We start from the raw sequence: 10,318 nt of genomic DNA, 5'->3' as shown, positions 1-10,318 counted from the left end.
TGTGAGGGTTTTCCCCCCCCCCCCCCCGTGTTTGCAAATCTTTTCAGGTTTATTATCTCTCTTTCAACTCATTTCATACAAATTATGGCATCTGTTTAATTTTGTCTGTGTACAGACAGGATGAGCTTAGTGTCAAACAATGCATGCGTGCAAGTTGCAACTACAGTGTTTCGATCATTTATGATGACTCACTAGTGAATCATTTACAAAAGCCGCAAATGAGAACATTCTCACCAGACAGGGCAGCAAATATAAAAACAAATATTTCTCTGTCTTTGTCTTTTCTGCTGTGTGTGAGAAGGTTGGCGGGATAAGTCTGTCTTCACAAATTGTTGTTGTGCATTTCTGTTTTCCCACAGCATGTGTTTGAGGCTGAAGCCAGATTCCAGAACTCTGTGGCCCTCCACAGGCAGAAGAGAGAATGGATCGTCCCTCCCCAAATCTTAGAGGAGAATGTGGATTACACCAAGAGAGAGTTCATTGCAAAAGTGAGTGAGACTTTTTCTGCATTAAACATTAATATGCTGATATCAACATTAATGTACAATCAATGTGCAAAAATGACATGTAAATAAATTAGTCACAAGGCATCAGCTTTTTCACCATGGGGGAGTTGAAAAGGGAAAAATAAGATGTGATCTAATTGCAAATTATATTATAGGAATAGCTCACGCAAAAGTGAAAAGTTGCTGAAAATGTACTCACCCTCAGGCCATCCAAGATGTAGATTCGTTTGTTTTGTCATCAGAACACATTTGGAGTAATTTATCATTACATCACTTGCTCATGAGATCAATGAGAGTCCAAACAGCTGATAAAAACATCACAATAATCCACATTACTCCAATGAATTGTGTGTTTGTAATGTGTATGTAATAAATATATGAAGATGTTTTTGGCTAAAATACAGGCTCTCTAACCATAATATTGCTGTCTCCAGTGAAAAAGTTGTCTCTTCTGAATCAGGAGAGAACTATGCACTGATCAAAACTAAACAAATATGTTAGTGAATTTTGATGTGAGAGGACAACAGGGGATGGATTTTTCATTGGAGGAAGCATTATTATGGATGATAGTATTTTCGCCACAAGCAACAGTTTAAACTTAAAAGGCCTTAATAATGGATTTGTTTCTTACAAACAATTAACTTTTCTCTTCATAATTCACAATTCATTAATTGATAGACTGGAGTGGTGTGGATTACTTGTGGATTATTGTGATGTTTTTATCAGCTGTTTGGACTCTCATTGTGACGGCACCCATTCACTGTAGAGTCATCTGTTGCTGAGCAACTCATTAGATCATCTTTGAGAGTAAATTTTGAGAAAATGTTCATTTTTGGGGAGCTATTCCTTTAATTCCATTAATGGTATGCACAAAAATTACACATGAAAATTGCAATTTTAGCTTCTTGTCATTTAAACTTTGTATATAAAAACTGATGTTTGCAGTATCATTATTGGTGCACACGTAAGAGTATTTGATGAAGTCACCACTTCACATGTGTGATATACTGTGAAACAATATTATTAACAAATCCAAGTATTTAAGATTTGCAATGCTTAATGTGTCAGGCCTCTGTGGCTTGATTGTTTTTTTTGGGGGGGTTAAATAAATGTGTTTCTGATTTATTTAGATTCGCTCAGATAAGGAAGATGTCAAACTGAGAAATGTGAAGTACTCGCTGAAGGGCATCGGTGCAGACCAAGAGCCGTTCAATTTATTTGTGGTGAATCCTGAAAATGGATATGTAAGGATAACGGGGCTCCTTGACAGAGAGTCCATCGCACAATACAATGTAAGTGAAATGGCCATGATGACAATGATGATTCATGATGAAGATGATGAAGGTGGCTTTAACACCTACACTTGATTATGAGGGATGGTGATCTTACATTTATTTCTTCACCTCTGTAGCTTTCAGGCGTTGCTACGTTCACAGATGGCACAATTGCAGAGAATGACATTGGGTTGAGAATAAAAGTGAAGGATCAGAATGATAATCCGCCTGTTTTCGGTCCAATGATACCTGGCGATGTAAACGAGCTCAGTCTAGTAGGTATGTGAACTGCAGTTGTTACAGGTGTTTTAAAAAAAAAGTGACTTGAAGTTTGTACAATAAACATAATGGAGATTAATAATTATCAAATTCTGCATGTGGGTTATTGACTCAAACCAAAACCTTTTTTTTTTTTTTTTTTTTCTGGATCTTTTAATCCTTTAAAATGTATTCATAATTTGAATACTGAATACATACTTTTCTGTATTATAATTCATTTCTCTTTTATGAAGTAGTTTTGCAAGATATGTTATTATTATTTAACAGGAATTTAAGAGGAAATTAATTATTATAAGGGGGAAAAAATCAGCTGCACTTCTTATTACTATTTGGTAATATAAGTTTAGTTGTAAAATGTCATGTGGTGCAACTCCCCAAAAATGTAATGATATTTATGAATTAATAATTTAAGATATTTGAGGGGAAAAAAAGAATCTTGAAATAAACACTACACTTCAAAAATCTGGGGTCTGTAAGTCTTTTAAATGTTTTTGAAAGAAGTGTCTTATGCTCACCAATGCTGCATTTATTTGATAAATATATATATATATATAACAGAAATATTGTGAAAATATTATTACAATTTAAAATAACTTTCAATTTTTCAATTTTAATATTTTTCAAATGTAATTTATTCCTGTGATGGCAAAGCTGAATTTTCAGCAGCTTACTCCTCTTCAGGGTCACATATTTTTTTTCAGAAATCATTCTAATATGCTGATTTGCTGCTCAAGAAATATTTTTTATTATTACCATTTCTGAAAACAGTTGTACTGCTTAATATTTTTGTGTAAAAAAAATTCAGGGTTCTTTGATGAAGTTAAAGAACAACATTTATTTGAAATAGAATTATTTTGTAAAACTGTAAAGGTCTTTACTGTCTCTTTTGGTCAATTTAATGCATTTTTGCGGTATAAAATTATTCAGTATACACCGTAGTAGTGTATAATTTAACTTTTTTTTTTTTTAAATGATAAAAATGTTTTACTTGAAGGTTACACCTCTTGATATGTATACAGGATAAAATGGTATGAAGGTTTTTAAAACTTTATGAAGCCAACATGAATACAAAGAGTACATTTCTAAGAACTTGTCACATGTTTTAAACTAGATTTTTCGAAGGATTTGTTCATTTCATTTATCGCGGGCACTCTTATTTTATAGATACAGCAGTGATGAAGATTAATTGCTTTGATGCTGATGAGGTAGGAAACCCAAACTCTCAAATCAAGTATGAGATTGTTGAGCAGCAGCCAGCTGGGGCGCAAATGTTCAGAGTTGATGCTGACGGGACAGTCCGTGTTAACAATCCTAATCTGGATAGAGAGGTGAGAGGTCACCATCACTTTATCAAATGTGTACCTGATATCCAACACGCTTACATAGCACACATAGACTCCATGTGTTTGCACTGGCTCTACTTCATTGACAGCATTTGTAAGCTTCAGTGTCAGTGCCAGATGTTCTGTTATTGTTTCAGTTTAAATGAGTAATGCAGGAACATAATAAGGACACAATAACTGCTTTTGTTGAGCATATTGAACAGCATGTAAATGATTCCACCTGTTTATTTACACGCCATCTCTCTCTTCAGACTATTGATCAGTATGTCCTGCTTATCAAAGCATCTGACCTGAACGGAGCCCCAGGCGGCAATGCCGCCACAGGAACAGTCACCATCAAGATCAATGATGTCAACGATAATGTGCCTACATTGCAAGGCCCAGTAAGAAAATATCTACACTATGTTTACATCCACACAGTTTTAATGTTGTTGTAGTGGTCCCTGCAATTTTTGCAACTTATTTTTTCTTTCTCCATAGTTTGAGGCTAGTATTGAGGAAAATACAGATAAAATAGAGGTGATGAGACTTAAAGCAAGTGACCTGGATCTTAAGGACACGGACAACTGGGTGACTAAGTGCTTTATTGCATCAGGCAATGAGGCTGGATACTTCAGCATTCACACGGACCCAAAGACCAATGAGGCAGTCATTATGCTTGACAAGGTGTGCAATGATATTTGTTGGTTATTTTTCTTTCATAATTTCTAGGATAGTTGTCAGTAGGTTTTTTTGTGATACCAAAATGTAAGTATTCATACCAATATTGGTAAGATTTCATAATTCTCAATACCAATTTTGACACCACAGGAAAAACTAATTCAATTTAGTAAACAAGTAATTATTTTAAGTAATTATTCAAGTAAGCAGTCAATAATAAAGGAATAATGTAAATGCAGTTTCTCTTTTTCTTTTTAGTATTGTTGTTTGATTAATATTATTGACATAATAGACAGTAACATTGTGAAATATTATTACACTTTAAAATAACTGCTTTCTTTTTAAAAAAAATTCAAATGTCATTTATTTTTATGATGGCACAGCTGAATTTTCAGCAGCCATTTGAAATAGAAATCTTGTAATGTTATGCATGTCTTTACTCTCACTTTTTATTCATTTAATGCAGGGGTGTCCAAACTCGGTCCTGGAGGGCCGGTGTCCTGAAGAGTTTAGCTCCAACCCCAATTAAACACACCTGAACCAGCTAATCAAGCTCTTACTAGGCATACTAGAAACTTAAAGGCAGGTGTGTTGAGGTAATTTGTAGCTAAACTCTGCAGGACACCGGCCCTCCAGGACCGAGTTTGGGCAGCCCTGATTTAATGCATCCTTGCCAAGTAAAAGTATTAACTTTAAAAATACTTTCCCCAAACTTTTAAATAGTAGTGTACTTTGATTATTCATCAAAACGTATTCTTTTAACATTCACATGATACATAATTTACTGTGTTTACATTAATACATTGCAAAGATTTTGATGACCCGTGCAGAAAAGTGCAGTTTTACCATCGAAAACAGTTAGTCAGACAGCACTTGGGTAATAAATTGAATCAGTACTTGGTTATATTGATACAGAAGAAAGGCTAGTATTGTTACCTTTGTTATAGTATCAACTTTCTTTAAAAGTACTGGTACTTTTGACATTGTTACTTATAGCATGTAACTGAAGCAGATTATACTCTCAGCCATTTGCTTGAAAAAAGTATCTTATGTCTGTTTTCCCTGCAGGCTGTTGATTATGAGGATGTCAAAGACCTGAACCTTGGCATTGGTGTAATGAACAATGCTCCATTCCACCCCTCTGTGACTGGAGGACAAGAAGGAATAAACATAAACTTCGGTGGCAGCGGTGATGGGGCAGGAGGAGGCGGCGGTGGCGGTGGTGGTGGTGGTGGTGGTGGAGGCGGTGGAGCTGGCGGCGGTGGTGGCGGCAGTGCAGGCGGTTCATGGTCGATGTCAGGGAGTCAGATATACAATGTGAACGTAAAGGTGAAAAACCAGCCAGAAGGACCCAAGTTCATGCCTCTAACAAAAGCCATTGCCATCTCAGAAGGCAAGACTTTTAACAGCAATGAGGTCATCGCAAGGTACCCGGCCACTGACACAGACACGGGAAAGGAAGCTACCAACGTGAAGTATGTTTACATAAAAATAGTTCTGTCAACAATTAAGCATATAAAAGAAAAAGAAATGAGCTTGAACCAACTATGTTCCCTTTTCTTATAGGTATGTTAAAGGATTTGACCCAGATAACTGGCTGACCATCGATGAGACAACTGGGGCCATTAGAATGAACAAGGCTCCTGACCGCGAGTCCAAGTATCTAGTTAACGGCACTTACTACGCCCAGATTTACAGCATAACTCAAGGCAAGTTCCAGGCAGGATTATTAACTAAAACTAAAACTTTAAATGGCTAGTTGATAATTCTGTCATCATTTACTCAAGTTGTTCCAAACCTGTACGAGTTTCTTCTGTTGAACACAAAAGAAGATGTCTTGAAAAATGTTGGTAACCAAACAGTTGCTGGTAGCCAATTGACTTCCATATTATTTTCTTTCCATATTATGGAAGTCAGTGACTACCAGCAACTGTTTGGTTACCAACAGTATAAATATAACTGAAATTTATTTTATTTCAACTCGTTGTCAAGGCAACATTTCTCCTTTTCATTTAGTTTCATTTGAAGTACTAAAATAACTGAAACTAAAACTAAAAACTATGAAGACATTAATTAAGAATTTTAAAAAAGTGATAAAAATGACAAACACAACAAAATTACTAAAACTATAACTAAAATAGTATATAAATGATACTAAAATAACACTGGTTCCAGGTAAAAGGGAAAACATTTCTTTCTTTGTTGGTTTATTTATCCAACTGTTCTATTTTTTTCTGAACTGTTGCCATATGTTGCCAGGTTATTGTTCACTGCCATAATATATGATAATATTCTTCATTAACTTATAGACCAATCATAATTCCAGTGTGCTGCATTTTACAATAAAATGGACATTGCAGGTATATAACCTGTCCTGAAGATGGCGCCTTCTTCACATTGATCAATAATAGTTACTGAAAACCGGGTCAATGTTTGGATACTTAACCATTTGCAAGTTATGTTGTAAAAATGATTTGATTTCATTCACTTATACCATTTATTTACAATGCATTCTCTTTTTCTATATTTTTCTTTTAGTATTTTTTTAAACTAAGGGAAAGTAGCCCAAAAGCATTCTTTTATTTTACTTTTTGACACTTCAGTTTTTATTATATATAACAGTATTATAACATTTGTCTCACATTTATGTTTGTGTATTGTATGCAAATCAAAATAATATATTATTTTTTAAAATATGTTTTTCCTTTTTTCTTATAGACTTGCCTTCAAAGACGGCAACAGGCACCATTGCCATCCAGGTAGAGGATTTTAATGATCACTGCCCAACTTTGGCAAGCAAAGTCAAGACACTTTGTACTGAAAAGGATGCCGTCTTAGTCACTGCAGTGGATGAGGATGCGCCACCCAATGGAGCTCCATTCACCTTCAATGTTGTCCCAGAAGGAACTAAAGGGAAATGGACAGTCGAGCATTTCAACGGTATGTGTGTATGTTGGGAACACAATGGCCCACATGGCCAACCATAAAAGCTTTATGACCCACAACTATACTTCACTGACGTAACATTTAAAAATTGCATTGAAGTTAAATTATATTTCCATGAATATGTATAGTAAAATACTGCTGCAGTACCTGGGGGGGGGGGGGGGCCTTGACCCACATGTTAAAAACTACCTGTTGTAAGAAGTCAAAAATATAAAGTACTAGTCAGAGATCTGTTAATCAGGATGTCACTACTGACTCTGTGGTTGAGATCGTCTGTTTTTCTTCTTATCAGATACCACTGCCATCTTCAGAACCCATCAAAAGCTGTGGCCAGGAGAATACGAGCTGACGGTGGACGTCAAGGACCAGCAGGGATTGTCATGTCCAGAACCTCAGAAAATTCAGGTGGATGTGTGCACCTGTACCGACCAGGGAGCTTGTGCCCGAACAGGAGCACATGGAGGAACAGGAGCATTTAAGAAGGGATCCAGGTTTGGACCTGCTGGAATCGGCCTTCTCTTCCTTGGACTCCTTTCATTATTGCGTAAGTTCACACCAGTATCTTAACAAAGTCTACCATGTAAATCTGTCTTTCTGACATTCCCTAGATATTTAGTTAATTGCCTCGTTTCTATTTATGCCACATTTAAAGCTGAAGCATGCCGTTTCTGCAGGACTAATGAAATGACAAAAATAAAGCATATTTTCAGGAGCAGGTGTAAAGATTGACAGTTAAGAGCTAACATGTGTGGCAAAATCTTGAGTTTAGCTTACCTGTCGAGAAGAAACTCCACAAGTTTGGCGTCTCGATTGAAACCCAAACATTCCACCAATTCATTCCTCCATCTTATTGCCACTGCCAATGTTTACCCTTGTCTGTCTCTTCGAATTTTGGCCTGCACTTCTGTAACCAAATATGAAGTTCTTTTTCCATGTGATGTGTCAGCCTTAGTCCCACACTGGCTAAAATTCAGTAGCCACACCCCAGTCTCTCACTATAGGTTGAGCTGGAAACAGATTGATGGATCTGAGCAAACTGCTCTACATTTTTTGCCTGGGAGGCTCAATCTTTACACTTCTAGGGAAGATAAACCCATGAATGGCACGCTAATAGTACAATAAATTAGGTTAAGAGAATGTATTTTGAACTTCACCTTGAACTTTCTTGTGCCTGATCCTGCTCTCCAAACAACTTCATTGGATAGGTTACCCAAAAATACAAAATTCTGTCATCATTTACTCACCTATTCTGCAAAACACAAAAGAAGATATTTTAAAGAATGATTTTATTCACACAATGAAAGTCGGTGGGGTCCAAAACAACATTGCGTTCCACAGAAGAAATTAAGATTTGGAACATGATGACCGAATTTTCACTTTTGGGGTGGACTTAGCCTATTAAGCAGAATACCAGACATGATTGATAGTTGTTATTATTATGTGAAAAATAAATGCTATATTTCTCCTGTTACAGTCATCCCACTCCTGTTGCTGCTGTGTCAGTGTGGAACTGCTGGGCTGGCGGGAGCTTTCACAGACATGCCCTTTGACACTAAAGAGCATCTCATCTCTTACCATACCGAGGGCCAGGGAGAGGACAGGGTAAGATCTTGAACTTCTGATTGATTTGCAATGCATGTTATCGGGAACAAAATCTGATTAAGATGTTATTTCTGTTATAAAGCTAAATAAATCAAACCCTTTTTTTCTCTGATAGGATGTTCCACTACTCGATGTTGTTGATCGAAGGACGAATGTTATGTCGAGAGACGTTGTGGGTGATATGTACTTCGCAGGAGGAGCCGGAGGAGTAGGAGGAGCAGGAGGAGTAGGAGGAGCAAGAGGAGAAGGCTTCCTGGACTCCTCTTCCACAATGGGTGGCCGTGGCTACAATGAAATGGAAATGTCCTACATGGACTCGATCAGGAGAAGTGAGACTCTTAGGAGTAGAGAAATGGCTGGAGATTTTGACGGAATGGCCGTGTCTGATATGTTCCTGGGTGAATACTATTCACAGGTTAGTATACTGTACCTACAGGAAAGTGTGTATATAAAGTCAGTTCAACACATTTATTTAGTGTGATTAATTATGCAATTATCTTTTTATACGGGTGACGGGGACACTATACTGTCAACAAGCACCGTCCTTCGGATGAGACGTTAAACCGAGGTCCTGACTCTCTGTGGTCATTAAAAATCCCAGGATGTCTTTCGAAAAGAGTAGAGGTGTGACCTCGGCATCCTGGCCAAATTTGCCCATTGGCCTCTGACCATCATGGCCTCCTAACAATCCCCATATCTACTGATTGGCTTCATCACTCTTGTCTCCTCTCCACCAGTAAGCTGGTGTGTGGTGGGCGTTCTGGCGCACTATGGCTGCCGTCGCATCATCCAGGTGGATGCTGCACACTGGTGGTGGATGAGGAGATACCCCCTGACAATGTAAAGCGCTTTGAGTGCCTAGAAAAGCGCTATATAAATGTAATTAATTATTTTTTTTTATTATTATCTATCTATCTATCTATCTATCTATCTTTCTATCTGTTATATCATTCATTCTATATATATCGTTCATTCTATCTATCGTTATATCATTAGTTCTCTCTATCGTTATATCATTTATCATTCTATCTGTTGTTCTACAGTGTCGTTGAAAGTTTGTGAACCCTTTAGAATTTTCTATATTTCTGCATAAATATGACACAAAACATAATCAAAATTTCACACAAGTCCTGAAAGTAGACAAAGAGAACCCAAACAAACAAGTGAGACAAAAATATGTTCTTTGTCATTTATTTATTCAGGTAAATTATACAATATTACATATCTGTGAGTTGCAAAAGTATGTGAATCTCTAGGATTGGCAGTTAATTTGAAGGTGAAATTAGAGTCCATCTGTTTTTCAGAGTTGTTTTCAATCAGTGAAATTACTATCAGGTGTCAGTGCGTGCCCTGTTTTATTTAAAGAACTGGGATCTATCAGTCTGATCATGTTTGTGGAAGTGTATCATGGCATGAACAAAGGAGATCTCTGAGGACCTCAGAAAAAAGAGTTGCTGTTGCTCATCAGGCTAGAAAAGGTTACAAAAACATCTCTAAAGAGTTTTGACTCCACAAATCCACAGTCAGACAGATTGTGTACAAATGGAGGAAATTCAAGACCACTGTTACCCTCCCCAGGAGTGATTGACCAACAAAGATCACTCCAAAAGCAAGACGTGTAATAGTCTGCAAGGTTGCAAAGGAACCCAGGGTAACTTCTAAGCAACTAAAGGCCTTTCTCACATTGGCTAATGTTAATGTTCATGAG

The 10,318-nt window shown here is 36.9% G+C and overlaps 1 protein-coding gene across 1 annotated transcript in view; it reads left to right on the top strand.

Annotated features, from left to right (window-relative positions):
- The window catches only part of LOC107656730 (desmoglein-4-like), a 19,318-nt gene that overhangs the window by 3,472 nt on the left and 5,528 nt on the right, over positions 1-10,318 (top strand). Inside the window, exons 2-13 of the mRNA XM_016444671.1 lie at positions 360-488; positions 1,637-1,798; positions 1,918-2,059; positions 3,224-3,387; positions 3,654-3,785; positions 3,883-4,068; positions 5,131-5,537; positions 5,629-5,771; positions 6,781-7,002; positions 7,301-7,552; positions 8,483-8,610; positions 8,726-9,025. Of these exons, the coding sequence (XP_016300157.1) occupies positions 360-488; positions 1,637-1,798; positions 1,918-2,059; positions 3,224-3,387; positions 3,654-3,785; positions 3,883-4,068; positions 5,131-5,537; positions 5,629-5,771; positions 6,781-7,002; positions 7,301-7,552; positions 8,483-8,610; positions 8,726-9,025 (2,367 nt within the window). The remainder of the gene's footprint in view (positions 1-359; positions 489-1,636; positions 1,799-1,917; positions 2,060-3,223; positions 3,388-3,653; positions 3,786-3,882; positions 4,069-5,130; positions 5,538-5,628; positions 5,772-6,780; positions 7,003-7,300; positions 7,553-8,482; positions 8,611-8,725; positions 9,026-10,318) is intronic.

The sequence above is a fragment of the Sinocyclocheilus anshuiensis genome, unplaced genomic scaffold, assembly GCF_001515605.1.
Source record: "Sinocyclocheilus anshuiensis isolate Anshui unplaced genomic scaffold, SAMN03320099.WGS_v1.1 scaffold3172, whole genome shotgun sequence".
In the NCBI taxonomy this organism is placed as follows: domain Eukaryota; kingdom Metazoa; phylum Chordata; class Actinopteri; order Cypriniformes; family Cyprinidae; genus Sinocyclocheilus; species Sinocyclocheilus anshuiensis.
This window is presented reverse-complemented; position numbering and strand designations above follow the sequence as displayed.